General features: G+C 46.0%; 1 protein-coding gene across 1 annotated transcript in view; it reads left to right on the top strand.

Annotated features, from left to right (window-relative positions):
- The window catches only part of oatx (organic anion transporter X), a 34,417-nt gene extending 10,828 nt beyond the window's left edge, over positions 1 to 23,589 (top strand). Inside the window, exons 6-15 of the mRNA XM_028596094.1 lie at positions 137 to 291; positions 5,981 to 6,149; positions 8,793 to 8,916; positions 9,067 to 9,182; positions 13,010 to 13,064; positions 14,293 to 14,452; positions 14,910 to 15,018; positions 19,669 to 19,747; positions 20,140 to 20,267; positions 23,203 to 23,589. Coding sequence (XP_028451895.1) covers positions 137 to 291; positions 5,981 to 6,149; positions 8,793 to 8,916; positions 9,067 to 9,182; positions 13,010 to 13,064; positions 14,293 to 14,452; positions 14,910 to 15,018; positions 19,669 to 19,747; positions 20,140 to 20,267; positions 23,203 to 23,311 — 1,204 coding nt within the window. The 3' untranslated portion in view covers positions 23,312 to 23,589. The remainder of the gene's footprint in view (positions 1 to 136; positions 292 to 5,980; positions 6,150 to 8,792; positions 8,917 to 9,066; positions 9,183 to 13,009; positions 13,065 to 14,292; positions 14,453 to 14,909; positions 15,019 to 19,668; positions 19,748 to 20,139; positions 20,268 to 23,202) is intronic.
- The last annotated feature ends 2,067 nt before the right edge of the window (positions 23,590 to 25,656 follow it).

Below are 25,656 nucleotides of genomic sequence, written 5' to 3' on the forward strand. Positions count from 1 at the left end.
ATTAGCCCTTCGGCTGCAATCTGGCATTTTTTACGTGTAAATGTGCATTGTCCTGAAAGAATAAATAAAATCTCTCTGTCTGTCTCTCTATTTGTCTCTCTGTTTGTCTCTCCCTCTCTGTCTGTCTGTCTCTCAGGTTTGGGAGGCGGTCTATCCTAATTTGGTCGTACCTACAGCTGGGCATTCTGGGTTGTAGCTCCGCCCTCTCCCCGTCATACACCGCCTACTGCATCTTTAGGTTCCTGAGTGGGATGGCGGTCTCTGGCATCATCCTGAATGCAGTCTCACTGAGTACCTGCCTGACTGTCTATCTGCCTGCCTGCCTGACCGTCTGTCTGTCTGTCTGTCTGTCTATCTGTCTGCTTGCCTGCCTGCCTGTCTGTCTTTCTTTCTTTCTTTCTTTCTTTCTTTCTTTCTGTCTGTCTGTCTGTCTGTCTGTCTGCCTGTCGGTCTGTCTGTCTGCTTGCCTGCCTGTCTGTCTGTCTGAGCTATTTAAATTAGCTGATATATGGTTAAACCTCATTGGCTCTTACCAGTGTATCTCTGTGTGTACAACAATCCCACCAATCAGTCCCAAAACCTCCCAGTTAGAGAGGAAATTATCTAACATATTCTATATAAAACCTCCCAGTTAGAGAGGAAATGATCTAACATATTCTATATAAAACCTCCCAGTTAGAGAGGAAATTATCTAACAAATTCTTTATAAAACCTCCCAGTTAGAGAGGAGATGATCTAACATATTCTTTATAAAACCTCCCAGTTAGAGAGGAAATGATCTAACATATTCTTTATAAAACCTCCCAGTTAGAGAGGAAATGATCTAACATATTCTTTATAAAACCTCCTAGTTAGAGAGGAAATTATCTAACATATTCTTCATAAAACCTCCCAGTTAGAGAGGAAATGATCTAACATATTCTTTATAAAACCTCCCAGTTAGGGAGGAAATGATCTAAACATATTCTTTATAAAACCTCCCAGTTAGAGAGGAAATGATCTAACATATTCTTTATAAAACCTCCCAGTTAGAGAGGAAATGATCTAACATATGCTTTATAAAACCTCCCAGTTAGAGAGGAGATGATCTAACATATTCTTTATAAAACCTCCCAGTTAGAGAGGAAATGATCTGACATATTCTTTATAAAACCTCCCAGTTAGAGAGGAAATGATCTAACATATTCTTTATAAAACCTCCCAGTTAGAGAGGAAATGATCTAACATATTCTTTATAAAACCTCCCAGTTAGAGAGGAAATGATCTAACATATTCTATATAAACCTCCCAGTTAGAGAGGAAATGATCTAACATATTCTTTATAAAACCTCCCAGTTAGAGAGGAAATGATCTAAACATATTCTTTATAAAACCTCCCAGTTAGAGAGGAAATGATCTAAACATATTTACAGAAGTTGTTGTTATCCTGGAAATGTTCTTCTGTTGATGGAGACTATATAGGTTCCTGAGTGGGATGGCGGTCTCTGGCATCATCCTGAATGCAGTCTCACTGAGTACCTGCCTGACTGTCTATCTGCCTGCCTGCCTGACCGTCTGTCTGTCTGTCTGTCTGTCTGTCTATCTGTCTGCTTGCCTGCCTGCCTGTCTGTCTTTCTTTCTTTCTTTCTTTCTTTCTTTCTTTCTTTCTGTCTGTCTGTCTGTCTGTCTGCCTGTCGGTCTGTCTGTCTGCTTGCCTGCCTGTCTGTCTGTCTGAGCTATTTAAATTAGCTGATATATGGTTAAACCTCATTGGCTCTTACCAGTGTATCTCTGTGTGTACAACAATCCCACCAATCAGTCCCAAAACCTCCCAGTTAGAGAGGAAATTATCTAACATATTCTATATAAAACCTCCCAGTTAGAGAGGAAATTATCTAACATATTCTTTATAAAACCTCCCAGTTAGAGAGGAAATGATCTAACATATTCTTCATAAAACCTCCCAGTTAGAGAGGAAATGATCTAAACATATTATTTATAAAACCTCCCAGTTAGAGAGGAAATGATCTAACATATTCTTTATAAAACCTCCCAGTTAGAGAGGAAATGATCTAACATATTCTTTATAAAACCTCCTAGTTAGAGAGGAAATTATCTAACATATTCTTCATAAAACCTCCCAGTTAGAGAGGAAATGATCTAACATATTCTATATAAACCTCCCAGTTAGAGAGGAAATGATCTAACATATTCTTTATAAAACCTCCCAGTTAGGGAGGAAATGATCTAAACATATTCTTTATAAAACCTCCCAGTTAGAGAGGAAATTATCTAACATTTTCTTTATAAAACCTCCCAGTTAGAGAGGAAATTATCTAACATATTCTTTATAAAACCTCCCAGTTAGAGAGGAAATGATCTAACATATTCTTTTTAAAACCAACCTCCCAGTTAGAGAGGAAATGATCTAACATATTCTTTATAAAACCTCCCAGTTAGAGAGGAAATGATCTAAACATATTCTTTATAAAACCTCCCAGTTAGAGAGGAAATGATCTAAACATATTTTTTATAAAACCTCCCAGTTAGAGAGGAAATGATCTAACATATTCTTTATAAAACATCCCAGTTAGAGAGGAAATTATCTAAACATATTCTTTATAAAACCTCCCAGTTAGAGAGGAAATTATCTAAACATATTCTTTATAAAACCTCCCAGTTAGAGAGGAAATGATCTAAACATATTTTTTATAAAACCTCCCAGTTAGAGAGGAAATGATCTAACATATTCTTTATAAAACCTCCCAGTTAGAGGAAATGATCTAACATATTCTTTATAAAACCAACCTCCCAGTTAGAGAGGAGATGATCTAACATATTCTATATAAAACCTCCCAGTTAGAGAGGAAATGATCTAACATATTCTTTATAAAACCTCCCAGTTAGAGAGGAAATTATCTAACATATTCTTTATAAAACCTCCCAGTTAGAGAAGAAATGATCTAACATATTCTTTATAAAACCTCCCAGTTAGAGAGGAAATTATCTAACATATTCTTTATAAAACCTCCCAGTTAGAGAGGAAATGATCTAACATATTCTTTATAAAACCTCCCAATTAGAGAGGAAATGATCTAACATAGTCTTTATAAAACCTCCTAGTTAGAGAGGAAATGATCTAACATATTCTTTATAAAACCTCCCAGTTAGAGAGGAAATGATCTAACATATTCTTTATAAAACCTCCCAGTTAGAGAGGAAATGATCTAAACATATTCTTTATAAAACCTCCCAGTTAGAGAGGAAATTATCTAACATTCTTTATAAAACCTCCCAGTTAGAGAGGAAATTATCTAAACATATTCTTTATAAAACCTCCCAGTTAGAGAGGAAATGATCTAAACATATTTTTTATAAAACCTCCCAGTTAGAGAGGAAATGATCCAACATATTCTTTATAAAACCTCCCAGTTAGAGAGGAAATGATCCAACATATGCTTTATAAAACCTCCCAGTTAGAGAGGAGATGATCTAAACATATTCTTTATAAAACCTCCCAGTTAGAGAGGATATGATCTAACATATTCTTTATAAAACCTCCCAGTTAGAGGAAATGATCTAACATATTCTTTATAAAACCTCCCAGTTAGAGAGGAAATTATCTAACATATTCTTTATAAAACCTCCCAGTTAGAGAGGAGATGATCTAACATATTCTTTATAAAACCTCCCAGTTAGAGAGGAAATGATCTAACATATTCTTTATAAAACCTCCCAGTTAGAGAGGAAATGATCTAACATATTCTTTATAAAACCTCCTAGTTAGAGAGGAAATTATCTAACATATTCTTCATAAAACCTCCCAGTTAGAGAGGAAATGATCTAACATATTCTATATAAACCTCCCAGTTAGAGAGGAAATGATCTAACATATTCTTTATAAAACCTCCCAGTTAGGGAGGAAATGATCTAAACATATTCTTTATAAAACCTCCCAGTTAGAGAGGAAATTATCTAACATATTCTTTATAAAACCTCCCAGTTAGAGGAAATGATCTAACATATTCTTTATAAAACCTCCCAGTTAGAGAGGAAATTATCTAACAAATTCTTTATAAAACCTCCCAGTTAGAGAGGAGATGATCTAACATATTCTTTATAAAACCTCCCAGTTAGAGAGGAAATGATCTAACATATTCTTTATAAAACCTCCCAGTTAGAGAGGAAATGATCTAACATATTCTTTATAAAACCTCCTAGTTAGAGAGGAAATTATCTAACATATTCTTCATAAAACCTCCCAGTTAGAGAGGAAATGATCTAACATATTCTTTATAAAACCTCCCAGTTAGGGAGGAAATGATCTAAACATATTCTTTATAAAACCTCCCAGTTAGAGAGGAAATGATCTAACATATTCTTTATAAAACCTCCCAGTTAGAGAGGAAATGATCTAACATATGCTTTATAAAACCTCCCAGTTAGAGAGGAGATGATCTAACATATTCTTTATAAAACCTCCCAGTTAGAGAGGAAATGATCTAACATATTCTTTATAAAACCTCCCAGTTAGAGAGGAAATGATCTAACATATTCTTTATAAAACCTCCCAGTTAGAGAGGAAATGATCTAACATATTCTTTATAAAACCTCCCAGTTAGAGAGGAAATGATCTAACATATTCTATATAAACCTCCCAGTTAGAGAGGAAATGATCTAACATATTCTTTATAAAACCTCCCAGTTAGAGAGGAAATGATCTAAACATATTCTTTATAAAACCTCCCAGTTAGAGAGGAAATGATCTAAACATATTTACAGAAGTTGTTGTTATCCTGGAAATGTTCTTCTGTTGATGGAGACTATATAGCAGGGGTCGGCAACCTTTTTGATATGAAGTGCCCTTTTCAAAATGTCTTGTTTATTAGTGTGCCATGTCAATATTAAGTTCAATTATGACATCACATCAAAAGGGAATCTGTAATTTTATTCCATAGCAACATTTGATAACATTTATTTCTTATAATCAGGACCTTTTAATTATTATTATTATTGTATGTTATTATTATGGAAACATGGTTTTAGTATGCAGTCCTGATTGGTGGAAAATGGGCTGACAAAAATATCGCTGTCAAAGAGCCTGAAGCGAAAAGCCCAGCTTTAATGACGAATGGACTGATAAGCAGGTCCTGTATGCCTCATTTTCAATGAAACGATGCTGTGGCAAAATAATAATAACACAACCAGCATCATTATCAAGAATGAAGAAGAACATAACGATTGCGTCATTCACGTGCATATTAAGTAGCCACATGTATTTGTTTTGGTCTTATAATGCGTCCATATTTACCGCTCCAGCGGAGAGGATGGTTTCTTCAGACAGCTTAAGTTTATAAGAATTTGTCCAAATTTCCAGATAATTTCCCTGAAAACTAAGATAAACAGACTACAAACCGACAGCTTTTCTTTTAGCTTGTTTTGTAAAAATGTGCTATTTGAAGAGTAGAGTAGAGCTGTGTTTGCGTAAAACAGCGTGATGGACAAGAGTGGACTGAGCAGACAGAGCAGATTGAAATATCGCTTTCTACATGTTGATGCTGGTCTACACAGCTGAGTGCACTGATAAGTATTGACTTTTAACTCACCAAGGTTTAATTGTAGCCTCCTTACAGTAACGAGACTAGCGTTAGTTCATCTGCCCCAGCGGCCGTTGGTAATCCTCTTTGTATTGTTCCTAGTCAGAGATATGAGTCAATCAAACTACCGTAAATAACAGGTCACGCAACTGTGAACGTTGTAATTTGGTATGCGGATGAGAGAGTGCTTCAGCATTTCAACCATGATTTCAACACATCAATAACTCTCTTGCACACATATTGCCAGCGTGCCATTGGTTAAGGTGCCGCGTACCCATGGTGGCACGTGTGCCTAAGGTTGCCGACGCCTGCTATATAGTGTATATGTTATTGATTCTCTGTGGAAACAAACTGAAGGTTTGAGGTTGAGGAACCTGTCTGTCTGTCAACCTGTCTGTCTGCAGAGGTGGAGTGGATCCCGACCAGAGAGAGGACGTTAGTGGGCACGCTCACCTCCTTCTTCTTCACCTTTGGTCAGATGATCCTGGCGGGGCTTGCCTATTGGCTGAGAGACTGGAGGAAGCTGCAGGTGGTCGTCTGCGCCCCCCAGTTCCTGTTCTTCGCCTACAGCTGGTGAGTTTACACTCTTAAAATAAAGTTCATGTGCTCTCAGTCTGACTGTCTGGATGTTGATCACATCAACCTACTGTCAGCTGTTATCAGAAGACACAGAGCTGTGTAACGTCAACCTACTGTCAGCTGTTATCAGAGGACACAGAGCTGTGTAACGTCAACCTACTGTCAGCTGTTATCAGAGGACACAGAGCTGTGTAACGTCAATCTGCTGTTAGCTGTTATCAGAGGACACAGAGCTGTGTAACATCAACCTACTGTCAGCTGTTATCAGAGGACACAGAGCTGTGTAACATCAACCTACTGTCAGCTGTTATCAGAGGACACAGAGCTGTGTAACGTCAACCTACTGTCAGCTGTTAGCAGAGGACACAGAGCTGTGTAACGTCAACCTGCTGTTAGCTGTTATCAGAGGACACAGAGCTGTGTAACATCAACCTACTGTTAGCTGTTATCAGAGGACACAGAGCTGTGTAACGTCAACCTACTGTCAGCTGTTATCAGAGGACACAGAGCTGTGTAACATCAACCTACTGTCAGCTGTTATCAGAGGACACAGAGCTGTGTAACATCAACCTACTGTCAGCTGTTATCAGAGGACACAGAGCTGTGTAACGTCAACCTACTGTCAGCTGTTATCAGAGGACACAGAGCTGTGTAACGTCAACCTACTGTTAGCTGTTATCAGAGGACACAGAGCTGTGTAACATCAACCTACTGTTAGCTGTTATCAGAGGACACAGAGCTGTGTAACATCAACCTACTGTCAGCTGTTATCAGACGACAAAGAGCTGTGTAACGTCAACCTACTGTTAGCTGTTATCAGAGGACACAGAGCTGTGTAACATCAACCTACTGTCAGCTGTTATCAGACGACAAAGAGCTGTGTAACGTCAACCTACTGTCAGCTGTTATCAGAGGACACAGAGCTGTGAGACATCAACCTACTGTCAGCTGTTCTCAGAGGAAAAGAAATAAAAACTAAACTTCTAAAGATAAAACTGCCAATAGATCAGTGACATGTCATTAAATTGTTTCCTGTATATCAATAGTTTAATTTAAAAGAAATAAAGACACTTTATGATCTGTTTCTGTGTGAAAGGATCATTAAACATCTCAAAAGAAGACAGTCCTGTTTTTATGCTTGTAGAGTAGAGCAGACAGACATGTATAAAGTACCTTTTAGTACTTAAGTACAGTAGTGAAGTAGTTATACTTCATTATAATACCTCTCTGGGAGAAGACGCACCACGTTATATTTGAGCAAAAAGATCATATAAAATACGAGGATTAATACAAATTTTGTTAGCGTTAATAAAACATTGTGTTTAGCCGCCATGTTGATTACACACATGATGTTAAGTCAGCAAGTCTGCTTTCAGCAGGCGCTCACAGGACTTTTACATTTCAGAAACTTGTTTCTCCCACATGTTCCACAAACCTGAATGCAGCAAAGCAATGTAGTCTCTCTGTTTCTGATTGGTCAGGTGGTTCTGATGTTTCTGCTCTCTGATGGGTCAGGTGGTTCTGATGTTTCTGCTCTCTGATGGGTCAGGTGGTTCTGATGTTTCTTCTCTCTGATTGGTCGGGTGGTTCTGATGTTTCTGCTCTCTGATTGGTCAGGTGGTTCTGATGTTTCTGGTCTCTGATTGGACAGGTGGTTCTGATATTTCTGCTCTCTGATTAAACAGGTGGTTCTGATGTTTCTGGTCTCTGATTGGACAGGTGGTTCTGATATTTCTGCTCTCTGATTAAACAGGTGGTTCTGATGTTTCTTCTCTCTGATTGGACAGGTGGTTCTGATGTTTCTGCTCTTTGATTGGTCAGTTGGTTCTGATGTTTCTGCTCTCTGATTGGTCAGGTGGTTCTGATGTTTCTGCTCTCTGATTGGACAGGTGGTTCTGATATTTCTGCTCTCTGATTAAACAGGTGGTTCTGATGTTTCTTCTCTCTGATTGGACAGGTGGTTCTGATATTTCTGCTCTCTGATTAAACAGGTGGTTCTGATGTTTCTTCTCTCTGATTGGACAGGTGGTTCTGATGTTTCTGCTCTTTGATTGGTCAGTTGGTTCTGATGTTTCTGCTCTCTGATTGGTCAGGTGGTTCTGATGTTTCTGCTCTCTGATTGGTCAGTTGGTTCTGATGTTTCTGCTCTCTGATTGGTCAGGTGGTTCTGATGTTTCTGTTCTCTGATTGGTCAGTTGGATCTGATGTTTCTGCTCTCTGATTGGACAGGTGGTTCTGATGTTTCTTCTCTCTGATTGGACAGGTGGTTCTGATATTTCTGCTCTCTGATTAAACAGGTGGTTCTGATGTTTCTTCTCTCTGATTGGACAGGTGGTTCTGATGTTTCTGCTCTTTGATTGGTCAGTTGGTTCTGATGTTTCTGCTCTCTGATTGGTCAGGTGGTTCTGATGTTTCTGCTCTCTGATTGGTCAGTTGGTTCTGATGTTTCTGCTCTCTGATTGGTCAGGTGGTTCTGATGTTTCTGTTCTCTGATTGGTCAGTTGGATCTGATGTTTCTGCTCTCTGATTGGTCAGGTGGTTCTGATGTTTCTGCTCTCTGATTGGTCAGGTGGTTCTGATGTTTCTGCTCTCTGATTGGTGAGGTGGTTCTGATGTTTCTGCTCTCTGATTGGTCAGGTGGTACTCTGAGTCGGCTCGCTGGTTGGTTCTGAACCGCCGGTCTGAGGAGGCGTTAAAGAGTCTTCACCGAGTCGCTCGAATCAACGGAAAACCAGAGATGGTCGACAAGTTAACGCTGGAGGTAAACTGTCTGTCTGTCTGTGTGCATGTCTGTTTCTGTCTGCCTGTCTGTCTGCTTCCTGTCTCTCTGTCTGTCTGTCTGCCTGTCTGTCTGCTTCCTGTCTGTATGCTGTCCAATCAGAAGCTGAGATGTGTACCATGTGACCTGCAGGTTCTGAACTCCCACATGAGGAAAGAGATTGAGTCGAGTTGTTCTTCGTTAACGGCGTATGACCTGTTGAGGACCCGAGGCATGAGACGCATCTCCATCTGTCTCGTCGTTGTCTGGTACCTCATTTATTTAAATATCACATTTAGTTTGATAGGAGGATTAAGTTTTAAGAAGTTTTAACAGACAACAAACGCTTCCATTTATTGATTATTTGTGATCCACGGGACTATTGGAAAGAAATACATAAACTGATAGAGCTGATTCAAACAGAGATCCTACTTCATATTACATTAATTAAAGTAATTTGTATGTGCAAAGTGGTCTCAGGTGAGGGGCCAGACAAAGAATGGTTCAAAAACCCCAATGAAAAAGCTAAGCAGAGATGGAGTGACCCTGCCCGGAGGAAGCCCGGGGCCCCCGTCTGGAGCCAGGCCCAGACGGTGGGCTCGTCGGCGAGCGCCTGGTGGCCGGGTTTGCCACGGAGCCCGGCCGGGCACAGCCCGAACAAGCTACGTGGCAACTCCCTCTCCATCCCATGGGCCCACCACCTGTGGGAGGAACCGTTGGGGTCGGGTGCGATGCCACATGGGTGGCAGTGAAGGTCAGGGGCCTCGACGGACCAGACCCGGGCAGCAGACGCTGGCTCTGGGGACGTGGAACGTCACCTCTCTGTGGGGGAAGGAGCCGGAACTGGTGCGGGAGGTGGAGCGCTACCGGTTAGATCTGGTGGGGCTTACCTCTACGCACAGTCTTGGTTCTGGAACCATACTCCTGGATAGGGGTTGGACTCTTTTCTTCTCCGGAGTTGCCCAGGGTGTGAGGCGCCGGGCGGGTGTGGGGATACTCACAAGTCCCCGGCTGAGCGCCGCTGTGTTGGAGTTTACCCCAGTGGACGAGAGGGTCGCCTCCCTACGCCTGCGGGTTGTGGGGGGGAAACTCTGACTGTTGTTTGTGCATATGCACCAAACAGGAGTTCGGAGTATTCGGCCTTCTTGGAGACCTTGACTGGAGTCCTGCATGGGGCTCCAGTGGGGACTCCATTGTTCTGCTGGGGGACTTCAACGCACACGTGGGCAATGATGGAGACACCTGGAGGCGTGATTGGGAGGAACGGCCTCCCTGATCTAAACCAGAGTGGTTGTTTGTTGTTGGACTTCTGTGCTAGTCATGGATTGTCTATAACGAACACCATGTTCGAACATAGGGATGCTCATAAGTGTACCTGGTACCAGAGCACCCTAGGCCAAGGTCAATGATCGATTTCATAATCGTTTCATCTGATCTGAGGCCGTATGTTTTGGACACTCGGGTGAAGAGAGGGGCAGAGCTGTCAACCGATCACCATCTGGTGGTGAGTTGGGTCAGAGGGTGGGGAAGACTCTGGACAGACCTGGTAAGCCCAAACGTGTAGTGCGGGTAAATTGGGAACGTCTGGAGGAGGCCCCTGTCCAACAGACTTTCAACTCACACCTCCGGGCGGAGCTTTTCGTGCATCCCTGTGGAGGCTGGGGGCATTGAACCCGAGTGGACAATGTTCAAAGTTTCCATTGCTGAAGCTGCAGCGAGGAGCTGTGGTCTTAGGGTCTTAGGTGCCTCAAGGGGCGGTAACCCACGAACACCGTGGTGGACAACGGTGGTCAGGGAAGCCGTCCGACTGAAGAAGGAGTCTTTCCGGGATATGTTATCCCGGAGGACTCCGGAGGCAGTTGCAGGGTACCGAAGGGCCCGAGGGGCTGCAGCCTCTGCCGTGAAAGAGGCAAAGCAGCGGGTGTGGGAGAAGTTTGGAGAAGACATGGAGAAGGACTTTCGGTCGGCACCAAAGTGCTTCTGGAAAACTGTTCGCCACCTCAGGAGGGGGGAAGCGGGGAACCATCCAAGCTGTGTACAGTAAGGATGGGACACTGTTGACCTCAACTGAGGAGGTAATAGGGCGGTGGAAGGAGCACTTTGCAGAACTCCTGAATCCGACTAATACGCCTCTATGTTAGAGGCAGAGCTGGAGGATAATGGGGGATTGTCGTCGATTTCCCAGGCGGAAGTCACTGATGTAGTCAAACAACTACACAGTGGCAAAGCCCCGGGATTGATGAGATCCGTCCAGAAATGCTCAAGGCTCTGGGTGTGGAGGGGTTGTCCTGGTTGACACGCCTTTTCAACATTGCGTGGAAGTCTGGGACGGTGCCAAAGGAGTGGCAGACTGGGGTGGTGGTTCCCCTTTTTAAAAAGGGGACCAGAGGGTGTGTGCCAATTATAGGGGTATCACACTTCTCAGCCTCCCTGGTAAAGTCTACCCAAGGTGCTGGAAAGGAGGGTTCGCCAATAGTCGAACCTCGGGTTGAGGAGGAACAATGCGGATTCCGTCCCTGGTCGTGGAACAACGGACCAGCTCTTCACTCTCGCAAGGATCCTGGAGGGAGCCTGGGAGTATGCCCAACCGGGTCTACATGTGTTTTGTGGATTTGGAGAAGGCGTATGACCGGGTCCCCGGGAGATACTGTGGGAGGTGCTGCGGGAGTATGGGGTGAGGGGGTCTCTTCTCAGGGCCATCCAATCTCTGTACAACCAAAGCGAGAGCTGTGTCCGGGTTCTCGGTAGTAAGTCGGACTCTTTTCAGGTGAGGGTTGGCCTCCGCCAGGGCTGCGCTTTGTCACCAATCCTGTTTGTAGTATTTATGGACAGGATATCGAGGCGTAGTCGGGGTGGGGAGGGGTTGCAGTTTGGTGGGCTGGGGATCTCATCGCTGCTCTTTGCAGATGATGTGGTCCTGATGGCATCATCGGCCTGCGACCTTCAGCACTCACTGGATCGGTTCGCAACCGAGTGTGAAGCGGTTGGGATGAGGATCAGCACCTCTAAATCTGAGGCCATGGTTCTCAGCAGGAAACCGATGGAATGCCTTCTCCAGGTAGGGAATGAGTCCTTACCCCAAGTGAAGGAGTTCAAGTATCTTGGGGTTGTGTTCGCGAGTGAGGGGACAATGGAGCGGGAGATTGGTCGGAGAATCGGGCGCAGCGGGTGCGGTATTGCATTCAATCTATCGCACCGCTGTGACGAAAAGAGAGCTTAGCCAGAAGGCAAAGCTCGATCTACCGGGTCAGTTTTCGCCCTACCCTCACCTATGGTCATGAAGGCTGGGTCATGACCGAAAGAACGAGATCCAGGGTACAAGCGGCTGAAATGGGTTTCCTCAGGAGGGTGGCTGGCGTCTCCCTTAGAGATAGGGTGAGAAGCTCACTCATCCGTGAGGAGCTCGGAGTAGAGCCGCTGCTCCTTTGCGTCGAAAGGAGCCAGTTGAGGTGGTTCGGGCATCTGGTAAGGATGCCCCCTGGGCGCCTCCCTAGGGAGGTGTTCCAGGCACGTCCAGCTGGGAGGAGGCCTCGGGGAAGACCCAGGACTAGGTGGAGGGATTATATCTCCAACCTGGCCTGGGAACGCTCGATCCCCAGTCGGAGCTGGTTAATGTTGCTCGGGAAAGGGAAGTTTGGGGTCCCCTGCTGGAGCTGCTCCCCCCGCGACCCGACACCGGATAAGCGGACGAAGATGGATGGATGGATGGATGGAATTTGTATGTGTGTAATAGTACATTTATCAGTGTGGTGAAACGTATCATAACTCAATTCAATTTTATTTATAGTATCAATTCATAACAAGAGTTATCTCAGGACACTTTACAGGTAGAGCAGGTCTAGACCACATTCTATAATTTACAAAGACCCAACAATTACAGTAATTGCCCCAAGAGCAAGAATTCAGTGGGACAGTGGCGAGGAAAACCTCCCTCTCAGGAAGAAACCTGGGACAGACCCAGGCTCTTGGTATATATATATATATATATATATATATAAATGGGAATTAGGGCTGGGTATTGATTTACCAAATAATTTCGATTTCAGTTCCAAACCCAGTTTAGTTTGGATATAAAAGTGTCTATCTTCCTCTGCAGGTTCTCCACCAGTTTTGCTTACTACGGTTTGGCGATGGACCTGCAGAAGTTTGGGGTGAGTCACATGATTAGCATCAATTCTAAATGAGAGCTAACCATAGATCAGGGGCTGGCAACCTTAAAGCTGTTTCATGCTTCTTGTGTTCAGTGCAGTCGGGGTGCTGCAGGTGGCGCACATCGTCGCTGCAATCCAACTGGTCTTTTGTACCGATTGTGGTCAGAGAGGCTCAGAGAACGAACTTCTTCTCTCCTGTAACCAATCTTTGCAACACGGTCTATGCGGCCGCGTCCACATTTTTACAAAATCTGGGAGGTGCTCGGTGATCAGGCCCTCCACGCACAGTCCCCCAGGCCGCGTATGAGTCATATCGCCATAAGCACTGAACACAGAAAGCATGAAACAACTTTTAGGCACGCGGTAGATCAACCAATGGGACACTAGCAATAAGTGTACAGGAGAGTTTTCTGGAAATGTTTCAAACCCACATCCCAGATATCCTGTTTTACAGCCATTGGTAGGAGTGAAACCTTTACGTTAGTTTGATTTACTTTTATCCCAACCTTACTCCGCGGAGACCTGCCTTTCGCTGCCTCTGATTGGCCAATAAATGTTTACTTTTTCACAGAATACGGCGCAAAGGAAAGTAGTCGTAGTAACCTTAAATGAGCGGGCTTAGTAGATGATGTAACGCTAAATGCTGAAATGGCACACTGATGAACAACAACATTTTAAAATGGCACTTCATATTAAAAAGGTTGCCAATCTCTGTCATAGATTGTAAAAATAATGGACGTAGTTTTTATTTTGGCCATCACCATCTTTTCATCCAAGTGACAAAATTTGGAAGAGAGGGTGGAGCTGGGGAGGATGAGGCAGCCAAGCCAGTGTTGTTCATGGTGGCTATGGCACTGTGCTAAGCTAAACGCTAAAGAGGGAAAGTTGCATATTTTCAACCCTTCTGAAGCGAGTCATCCAGCGGAGATTTAATAGCGGGTAAACCTCCGGGTACCTAGTACCAGAGACATTCATCTGCATGTACGGCAGAACAGGAAACCTGCAGACTTTCCTTTAAAATTAGCAGCTAACGTTAGCAGCTAATGCTAGCGGTGGATGAACGCTGAGCAAGACATTTGTAGGCAACCAAAATGTTCCAGTTAATTTTGTTGAAGTAAAGACAGTGAGAAGGGTCAAAGGTAAAAGATTAAGACCTGTCTGATGTTGAGGTTGGGTTCCTTTTGGGTATAACCCTTCCTGTCCTCCTATTGGCTGTTGTCTGTTCCAGGTTAGTATCTACCTGATGCAGATCATCTTTGGAGCCGTCGATATTCCCGCCAAACTGTTGGCTCTGGGCATGCTCAGTTACCTGGGGAGGAGGGTCTCCCAGGCAACCTGTCTCTTCCTGTCTGCACTTATCATCTTTGCCAACATCTTTGTCCCCACAGGTAACACTTACACACACAGGTAACACTTACACACAGAGGTAACACTTACACACAGTTAACACTTACACACACAGGTAACACTTACACACAGAGGTAACACTTACACACAGTTAACACTTACACACAGTTAACACTTACACACACAGGTAACACTTACACACAGTTAACACTTACACGCACAGGTAACACTTACACACAGGTAACACTTACACACAGGTAACACTTACACACACAGGTAACACACACAGGTAACACTTACACACAGGTAACACTTAAACACAGGTAACACTTAAACACAGGTAAAACACACAGGTAACACACACAGGTAACACTTACACACAGGTAACACACACACACACACAGGTAACACACAGGTAACACACACACAGGTAACACACACACATGTTAGTACTTCTGTACCTGTGAGGACTCTCAGTAACCCCCCCCCAACCCCCAGACTTGCAGACGGTCAGAACGGTGTTGGCGTGTCTCGGTAAAGGTTTCACCTCGGCATCCTTCACCGTCGTGTACCTGTACACTGGAGAGCTGTACCCCACCGTCATAAGGTAAGACAACAGCAGTCTTCTTTTTTCTTTTTTATAATAATAATAATAATAATAATAATAATTAATTAGTTAATAAATTGAATTTGTATAGTGCTTTTCAAGGACTCAAAGTCGCTTTAAGTGGCAGGTAGATAATAAAAACAAAACAAGAAGAGATTGGTCTTGAGGCGAGACTGGAAGATGGTGAGGGACTCATAGGTGTAGATCTCTTGGGGGAGGGAGTTCCAGAGCCTGGGAGCTGCCCTGGAGAAGGCCCAAAACTGCGGAGGTTGGACTTGTGGATGGAGAGGAGACTGGCTGAGGTGGATCTGAGGGCCCGTGAGGGTTGGTATGGGAGAGGAGACCATGGAGGTGGATCTGATGGACCATGAGGGTTGGTGGAGGGGGAGACCGGCTGAGGTGGATCTGAGGGCCCATGATGGGTTGGTAGGGGAGAGGAGACCGGCTGAGGTGGATCTGAGGGATCATGAGGGTAGGTAGGGGGAGAGGAGACCGGCTGAGGTGGATCTGAGGGACTGTGAGGGTTGGTACAGGGAGAGGAGACAAGCTGAGGTGGATCTGAGGGACCGTGAGGGTTGGTAGTGGGAGAGGAGACCAGCTGAGGTGGATCTGAGGGACCATTAAGGTTGGTATGGGGAGAGGAGACCAGCTGAGGTGGATCTGAGGGACTGTGAGGGTTGGTACAGGGAGAGGAGACCAGCTGAGGTGGATCTGAGGGACTGTGAGGGTTGGTACAGGGAGAGGAGACCAGCTGAGGTGGATCTGAGGGACCGTGAGGGTTGGTACAGGGAGAGGAGACCATGGAGGTGGATCTGAGGGATCGTGAGGGTTGGTAGGGGGAGAGGAGACCGGCTGAGGTGGATCTGAGGGACTGTGAGGGTTGGTACAGGGAGAGGAGACCAGCTGATGTGGATCTGAGGGACCGTGAGGGTTGGTAGGGGGGAGAGGAGACCAGCTGAGGTGGATCTGAGGGACCGTGAGGGTTGGTACAGGGAGAGGAGACCAGCTGAGGTGGATCTGAGGGACTGTAAGGGTTGGTACAGGGAGAGGAGACCAGCTGAGGTGGATCTGAGGGACCGTGAGGGTTGGTACAGGGAGAGGAGACCATGGAGGTGGATCTGAGGGATTGTGAGGGTTGGTACAGGGAGAGGAGACCAGCTGAGGTGGATCTGAGGGACCATGAGGGTTGGTATGGGGAGAGGAGACCAGCTGAGGTGGATCTGAGGGACTGTGAGGGTTGGTAGGGGGGGAGGAGACCGGCTGAGGTGGATCTGAGGGACTGTGAGGGTTGGTACAGGGAGAGGAGACCAGCTGAGGTGGATCTGAGGGACTGTGAGGGTTGGTAGGGGGAGAGGAGACCAGCTGAGGTGGATCTGAGGGACCATGAGGGTTGGTATGGGGAGAGGAGACCAGCTGAGGTGGATATGAGGGACTGTGAGGGTTGGTACAGGGAGAGGAGACCAGCTGAGGTGGATCTGAGGGACTGTGAGGGTTGGTACAGGGAGAGGAGACCAGCTGAGGTGGATCTGAGGGACCGTGAGGGTTGGTACAGGGAGAGGAGACCATGGAGGTGGATCTGAGGGATTGTGAGGGTTGGTACAGGGAGAGGAGACCAGCTGAGGTGGATCTGAGGGACCATGAGGGTTGGTATGGGGAGAGGAGACCAGCTGAGGTGGATCTGAGGGACTGTGAGGGTTGGTACAGGGAGAGGAGACCAGCTGAGGTGGATCTGAGGGACTGTGAGGGTTGGTACATGGAGAGGAGACCAGCTGAGGTGGATCTGAGGGACCGTGAGGGTTGGTACAGGGAGAGGAGACCATGGAGGTGGATCTGATGGACCATGAGGGTTGGTAGGGGGAGAGGAGTCCGGCTGAGGTGGATCTGAGGGACTGCGAGGGTTGGTACAGGGAGAGGAGACCAGCTGAGGTGGATCTGAGGGACCGTGAGGGTTGGTAGGGGGAGAGGAGACCAGCTGAGGTGGATCTGAGGGACCATGAGGGTTGGTATGGGGAGAGGAGACCGGCTGAGGTGGATCTGAGGGACCATGAGAGTTGATAGGGGGAGAGGAGTCCGGCTGAGGTGGATCTGAGGGACCGTGAGGGTTGGTAGGGGGAGAGGAGACCAGCTGAGGTGGATCTGAGGGACTGTGAGGGTTGGTACAGGGAGAGGAGACCAGCTGAGGTGGATCTGAGGGACTGTGAGGGTTGGTACAGGGAGAGGAGACCATGGAGGTGGATCTGATGGACCATGAGGGTTGGTAGGGGGAGAGGAGTCCGGCTGAGGTGGATCTGAGGGACCATGAGGGTTGGTATGGGGAGAGGAGACCGGCTGAGGTGGATCTGAGGGACCATGAGAGTTGATAGGGGGAGAGGAGACCGGCTTGGGTGGAGCTGAGGATCCGTGAGGGGTTGGTACGGGGAGAGGAGGTCAGTGAGGTATGATGGGGCCAGATGGTGGAGGGCTTTGTAGGTGAGGACCAGGATTTTGTAGGTGTTCCGGTGGGAGATAGGAAGCCAGTGGAGTTGTTTTAGGACTGGAGTGATGTGGTGCCAGGATCTGGAGCAGGTGATGAGTCAGGTGGCTGAGTTCTGGACCAGTTGGAGTCGGTTGATGTTGGTAGAGCTGATGCCGAGGAGGAGTGAGTTGCAGTAGTCCAGTCGGGAGGAGATGAAGGCCTGAATGAGTCTTTCAGCAGCGGGGGGTGTGAGAGAGGGTCGGATTTTTGCAATGTTGTGGAGGTGAAAGAAGGAGGTTTTAATGACATGACGGATGTGGGGCTCAAGGGAGAGGGTGGAGTCAAAGATAACGCCAAGGTTACAGGCCTGGGGAGATGGGGAGACAATGGTGCTGTCGATGGTGAGAGTGGGGTTACTGGTTTTGCTGAGTGTGGATTTGGAGCCGATGAGGAGGAATTCTGTTTTGTTGCTGCTGAGTTTGAGGAAGTGGTGTTGCATCCAGGTTTTAATGGCTGACAGACAGGAGTTGATGTGGGAGAGGGGAGGATTGTGTGGGGATTTGGTGCTGAGGTAGAGCTGGGTGTCATCGGCATAGCAGGGGAAGTCTAGGTTGAAGTGACAGAGTACTTTTCTTCTTCTTCTTCTTCTTCTTCTGAGGTTGATTAGTGACGTAAAGCTGTGCATCAACAGCATACAGACGTATCCTGATACCTAACAATGATACCCCAACACATTCTCACTCCCGTTCGACAGAAAGCGATTGTTACTGGTGCAAAAAGTCTCCTTTAGTGTCATATTTAGACAAGCTTGGTCAGGACTCTTGGCGTCAGTTTTTGACTCTGGTTGGGGACGTACATTTAACTGAAATGGGAGACAAGATAGGTTAGGTTTAGAACAAGATGGTGGGTGGGGTTACAAAATGTACGTTAAAGTGACACGCGGGACAAAAACAGGACATGAACCTCGGTCTCCTGGGGGAAAGTCCTGTGTTGTTTCCACTGACACAGAGTCAGTATCTTTTGCTGAGAGACACTGACACAGAGTCAGTATCTGATGCTGAGAGACACTGACACAGAGTCAGTATCTGACTCAGAGTCAGTATCTGAGTCAGTAAGACGGGCGTACGCCGATTCCTATGCAAAGCTCGGCATTTATCAATTTGAACGTGACCGTAGGCTGTGATAAAATCTCACGTCTGGTCTGAACTCGTGTACGCAAGTTTTGGAGTCAGTGTGGACTTGCGGTGCAGCATATACTCAGTTTAACAGGAGAAGTTATCAGCAATGGCAGATCTGGCTCTATGCGCCGGTACAACAGTGCACACGTACGCGAACGTGCCACGGTGGAGCACTCCATTGGATTGTTTAAGGGCAGATGGCTCGCATCAGTGGGGGGGGGACCCTACTATACACGGCAGAAAAAGTCTGCAACATTGTTTTAGCCTGGGGGGTTCTGCACAACATCTCGCAGGAAAACTGGGTGCCATAAATGTAGCGATGGAGCCAGATGACCCGATGCCTGGAGTCCAGCAGAGCCCCAACTGGGGGCTATATGAAGGTGACAGGATATTATTATTCCTCGCTTTTAAAAGGTAGCCTATAGTGTTACGTTTGGCAATGATATTCAATACAGGAAACATGATGATGCACAACATTTTTATTTATTCTTCAGGTTTTCATTTCTCTGTCGTGAATGATTTATTTCTGCCATTGACCGAGTTATTTCAGCTTGTTTTCCCCGCCCCTCTGCTGTCAGGAGACAAAGTCGGGGTGGTGGTCCAGCACGGGGGGGCGGAGGACACGCGCTCTCCCTCAGCTGTTGCCTCGTTCTGACTCATGAAAAAAGAGCCAGATCTGCCATTGCTGATTACTTCTCCTTCTCCTGTTAAACTGATTATATGCTGCACTGCAAGTCCACACTGACTGGAAAACTTGCGTACACGAGTTCAGACCAGACGTGAGATTTTTTCGCAGCCTACGCTCACGTTCAAATTGATAAATGCCGAGTTTTGCGTAGGAATCGGCGTACGCCCGTCCTATGCCTGTTTTAAGTCATACGCACGTTTCATAAATGAGGGCCACTGACACAGAGTCAGTATCTGACGCTGAGAGACACTGACACAGCTTGCGTGTGTGTATGTGTGTGTTTGTGCGTGTGTGTGTGTGTGTGTGTGTGTGCGTGTGTGTGTTTTCAGGCAGACTGGGATGGGCTTTGTGTCCACCATGGCGAGAGCCGGCAGCATGGCAGCGCCTGCTGTCCTCATACTGGACGAGGTAAGAAATTAACTATATAATATAATACATAGTAATATGTAATATAATACATAGTAATATATAATAATATAACTTTACTGTGGATGTTAAATTTCCCCTTAACTGCCGAATCGGAAGCCAACTTCAGCGTTGTGTAGAATGACATGTTTCCTCTAAATGCTGTTCAACTAACTTTGAGGTTTGATTTCTGAGGTTTGGTGTCAGAGATGTGTCAGCCAATCAGCAGAGAGGTCTCGGTAGTAAAAATGCAGCAGGGTGTTGTTTATGTTTATTATGTGTTATAAGGCCACACACTCATAGTCATAATCTTTAACTTTCTATCTGAACAAACTCAGCTGAAGCTCGTTTCTTCCTGCTAACTCTAACTCTGGTTGCTGAACTACATTTCCCAGGTACTCCCTGCTCTGCCCAGCGTGGTGTACGGCGGTGCTGCAGTGTTGGCCGCCGGCTTTGCCTGCTTCCTGCCGGAGACGCTAAACATGCCGCTCCCCGACACCATCGAAGACGTGGAGCAGAAATGGTGAGCTAACGGCTAACGGCTTATGGCTAACAGCTAACGGTTGTTATTAGCACTGTCAACACACGATGGGAGTCGCACATGTGCAGAACGGCCGCCATCGTTGACAGCTAGCTGTGGCTACACCACTCAGACGAAGTGCCGAAACTACATACTGTTACCAAGGAAACGCATGTTCGTTCCTCTGGACTGTTTAATTAGGGCTGCAAAACATACAGTACAGGCCAAAAGTTTGGACACACCTTCTCACCTGTTTCCTTTTTATTTTCATGACTATTTACATTGTAGATTCTCACTGAAGGCATCAAAACTATGAATGAACACATATGGAATTATGTACTTAACAAAAAAGTGTTAATCGTGTGTTAGTCATGGATTGTCTATAACGAACACCATGTTCGAACATAGGGATGCTCATAAGTGTACCTGGTACCAGAGCACCCTAGGCCGAAGGTCAATGATCGATTTCATAATCGTTTCATCTGATCTGAGGCCGTATGTTTTGGACACTCGGGTGAAGAGAGGGGCAGAGCTGTCAACCGATCACCATCTGGTGGTGAGTTGGGTCAGAGGGTGGGGGAAGACTCTGGACAGACCTGGTAAGCCCAAACGTGTAGTGCGGGTAAATTGGGAACGTCTGGAGGAGGCCCCTGTCCAACAGACTTTCAACTCACACCTCCGGGCGGAGCTTTTCGTGCATCCCTGTGGAGGCTGGGGCATTGAACCCGAGTGGACAATGTTCAAAGTTTCCATTGCTGAAGCTGCAGCGAGGAGCTGTGGTCTTAGGGTCTTAGGTGCCTCAAGGGGCGGTAACCCACGAACACCGTGGTGGACAACGGTGGTCAGGGAAGCCGTCCGACTGAAGAAGGAGTCTTTCCGGATATGTTATCCCGGAGGACTCGGAGGCAGTTGCAGGGCACCGGCGGGCCCGAAGGGCTGCAGCCTCTGCCGTGAAAGAGGCAAAGCAGCGGGTGTGGGAGAAGTTTGGAGAAGACATGGAGAAGGACTTTCGGTCGGCACCAAAGTGCTTCTGGAAAACTGTTCGCCACCTCAGGAGGGGAAGGGGGAACCATCCAAGCTGTGTACAGTAAGGATGGGACACTGTTGACCTCAACTGAGGAGATAATAGGGCGGTGGAAGGAGCACTTTGCAGAACTCCTGAATCCGACTAATCGCCCTCTATGTTAGAGGCAGAGCTGGAGGATAATGGGGATTGTCGTCGATTTCCCAGGCGGAAGTCACTGATGTAGTCAAACAACTACACAGTGGCAAAGCCCCGGGGATTGATGAGATCCGTCCAGAAATGCTCAAGGCTCTGGGTGTGGAGGGGCTGTCCTGGTTGACACGCCTTTTCAACATTGCGTGGAAGTCTGGGACGGTGCCAAAGGAGTGGCAGACTGGGGTGGTGGTTCCCCTTTTTAAAAGGGGGACCAGAGGGTGTGTGCCAATTATAGGGGTATCACACTTCTCAGCCTCCCTGGTAAAGTCTACTCCAAGGTGCTGGAAAGGAGGGTTCGGCCAATAGTCGAACCTCGGGTTGAGGAGGAACAATGCGGATTCCGTCCTGGTCGTGGAACAACGGACCAGCTCTTCACTCTCAAGGATCCTGGAGGGAGCCTGGGAGTATGCCCAACCGGTCTACATGTGTTTTGTGGATTTGGAGAAGGCGTATGACCGGGTCCCCGGGAGATACTGTGGGAGGTGCTGCGGGAGTATGGGGTGAGGGGTCTCTTCTCAGGGCCATCCAATCTCTGTACAACCAAAGCGAGAGCTGTGTCCGGGTTCTCGGTAGTAAGTCGGACTCTTTTCAGGTGAGGGTTGGCCTCCGCCAGGGCTGCGCTTTGTCACCAATCCTGTTTGTAGTATTTATGGACAGGATATCGAGGCGTGGTCGGGGTGGGGAGGGGTTGCAGTTTGGTGGGCTGGGGATCTCATCGCTGCTCTTTGCAGATGATGTGGTCCTGATGGCATCATCGGCCTGCGACCTTCAGCACTCACTGGATCGGGTTCGCAACCCGAGTGTGAAGCGGTTGGGATGAGGATCAGCACCTCTAAATCTGAGGCCATGGTTCTCAGCAGGAAACCGATGGAATGCCTTCTCCAGGTAGGGAATGAGTCCTTACCCCAAGTGAAGGAGTTCAAGTATCTTGGGGTTGTGTTCGCGAGTGAGGGGACAATGGAGCGGGAGATTGGTCGGGAGAATCGGGCGCAGCGGGTGCGGTATTGCATTCAATCTATCGCACCGTTGTGGACGAAAAGAGAGCTTAGCCAGAAGGCAAAGCTCTCGATCTACCGGTCAGTTTTCGTTCCTACCCTCACCTATGGTCATGAAGGCTGGGTCATGACCGAAAGAACGAGATCCAGGGTACAAGCGGCTGAAATGGGTTTCCTCAGGAGGGTGGCTGGCGTCTCCCTTAGAGATAGGGGTGAGAAGCTCACTCATCCGTGAGGAGCTCGGAGAGAGCCGCTGCTCCTTTGCGTCGAAAGGAGCCAGTTGAGGTGGTTCGGGCATCTGGTAAGGATGCCCCCTGGGCGCCTCCCTAGGGAGGTGTTCCAGGCACGTCCAGCTGGGAGGAGGCCTCGGGGAAGACCCAGGACTAGGTGGAGGGATTATATCTCCAACCTGGCCTGGGAACGCCTCGGGATCCCCCAGTCGGAGCTGGTTAATGTTGCTCGGGAAAGGGAAGTTTGGGGTCCCCTGCTGGAGCTGCTCCCCCCGCGACCCGACACCGGATAAGCGGACGAAGATGGATGGATGGACAAAAAAGTGTGAAATAACTGAAAACATGTCTTATATTTTCGTGATGCATCACTGCAGTGATTAATTTCAACACCCTAGTAGCTACAGCTGTCAAAGATGGCAGCCGTTCTGCACGTGCTCACATCGTGTGTTGACAAGCAGCGTTAGTGCCAATAATTATCTGTCTGTTGTGTGAAGGTCTGGAACAAACCCCGCCCCCCCACCAGAAGAGGGCGTGGCTCTGAAAGAGGGCGTGGCTCTGAAAGTGCTGAAGGAAGCAGAAGGATCTGGACTCAACGCCCTCTGACCAATCTGACGCCTGGACTGATCCTCGACCAATCAAACGCCTGGACTGACCATCGACCAATCAAACGCCTGGACTGACCATCCACCAATCAAACGCCTGGACTGACCCTCGACCAATCAGACGGCGGGAGTCATTAATGATACAATAGACCTTTTTCACAGCAGACATGTTGACATGTCCTAGTAGGAACAGCACAGGTGTACTCAAACCCATTAATGATGGCTGCATTCCACTTAGTAGAGACCCTGGTATTAAACCATTAATGATGGCTGCATTCCACTTAGGAGAGGTCCTGGTATTAAACCATTAATGATGGCTGCATTCCACTTAGGAGAGGTCCTGGTATTAAACCATTACTGATGGCTGCATTCCACTTAGGAGAGGTCCTGGTATTAAACCATTACTGATGGCTGCATTCCACTTAGTAGAGACCCTGGTATTAAACCATTAATGATGGCTGCATTCCACTTAGTAGAGACCCTGGTATTAAACCATTACTGATGGCTGCATTCCACTTAGTAGAGACCCTGGTTATCAATCTCAGCTGTGCAGTTTCTACTATGACGAGTCAACATGTCTGCTGAGAGAAAGGTCCATGAAGAACAAAGGTTTCAATGCAGAAGTTTTTCTGCGTCCTGGAAATTCATTTTACTGAGAAAGATTTACCAATTTACAATGTAAAATATATTTTAAATGAGTTTCAATAAGTAGATTCAGATGTTTGATTATAGATTTATTGATTAGATGAGAGTGAGGCCACTGTAATTGAAGGGTGTTCTTCTCTTTAAACGGTAACTTCAGTTTTATTCAATTAGCGTCCACTAAAAGTTCTGTTGTTACTGCTGACAGACTCAGATTATTATTCTAAGTGTCTGACAACATTATGGGATTGATCCCTACAGAAATAGACCTTTTAGTTAAAGAGTAAGATCCTTTTAGTTTAAAATGAAACAGCCCCGAAATCACCATCACCAAACCCACCAGACTCCATGTAAATAATCAGGACTTTTAGCGTGTATAGAGCCAGCATATCTCCACCAGACTCCATGTAAATAGTCAGGACTTTTATCATCGTAAAACACACTTCATTCAAAGTGTACAGAAACTAAATAAAACTACCAAAAGCTGTCTTGGTTAATCTTTCCACTGATCCAGCAATAACCACTCTGTTTTGGTTGAAATAAAACCTTAATTCACCCATTTACATGTGGAGATGTGCTGGCTCTATACACACTAAAACTCCTGATTATTTGCATGGAGTCTGGTGGAGAAATGCTGGCTCTATACACGCTAAAAGTCCTGATTATTTACATGGAGTCTGGTGGAGAGATATGCTGGCTCTATACACGCTAAAACTCCTGATTATTTACATGGAGTCTGGTGGAAATATGCTGGCTCTATACACGCTAAAAGTCCTGATTATTTACATGAGTCTGGTGGAGATATGCTGGCTCTATACACGCTAAAAGTACTCATTATTTACATAGAGTCTGGTGGATATATGCTGGCTCTATACACGCTAAAAGTCCTGATTATTTACATGGAGTCTGGTGGGTTTGGTGATGTTTGGTCTCTGTGACAGAATCTTTTTAAAGTAACTCACTAACTCTAACTGCATTTTATATAAATGTTAACTCGTTTATTACTGTTATTGTTATTATGGGATGTAAGGTGACCTTTAAAGGTGCTGTTAAATAAAATATAATTTTATTATGAATCCATAATCAATAACACATTATAACACTAATAAATCTGTGATTAATATCAGAGTGTTATTGTTGTTGTTTTCTGATACTTCAGTAAAAGTATTATTACTCTGATTACTTCCTGTCTCTTAAAGAAACTATATTAAAGTATAAAAGCTTTGGAAGAATGTATATTATATTATGGGATGCCTAGCCCTTTAATCTATAAATTAATTCACCCATTTACATGTGGAGATATGCTGGCTCTATACACACTAAAACTCCTGATTATTTACATGGAGTCTGGTGGAGAAATGCTGGCTCTATACACGCTAAAAGTCCTGATTATTTACATGGAGTCTGGTGGAGATATGCTGGCTCTATACACGCTAAAAGTCCTGATTATTTACATGGAGTCTGGTGGAAATATGCTGGCTCTATACACGCTAAAAGTCCTGATTATTTACATGGAGTCTGGTGGAGATATGCTGGCTTTATACACGCTAAAAGTACTCATTATTTACATGGAGTCTGGTGGAGATATGCTGGCTCTATACAAGCTAAAAGTCCTGATTATTTACATGGAGTCTGGTGGAGAGATATGTTGGCTCTATACACGCTAAAACTCCTGATTATTTACATGGAGTCTGGTGGAAATAT

This window comes from Perca flavescens, chromosome 13, assembly GCF_004354835.1.
Source record: "Perca flavescens isolate YP-PL-M2 chromosome 13, PFLA_1.0, whole genome shotgun sequence".
NCBI lineage: Eukaryota > Metazoa > Chordata > Actinopteri > Perciformes > Percidae > Perca > Perca flavescens.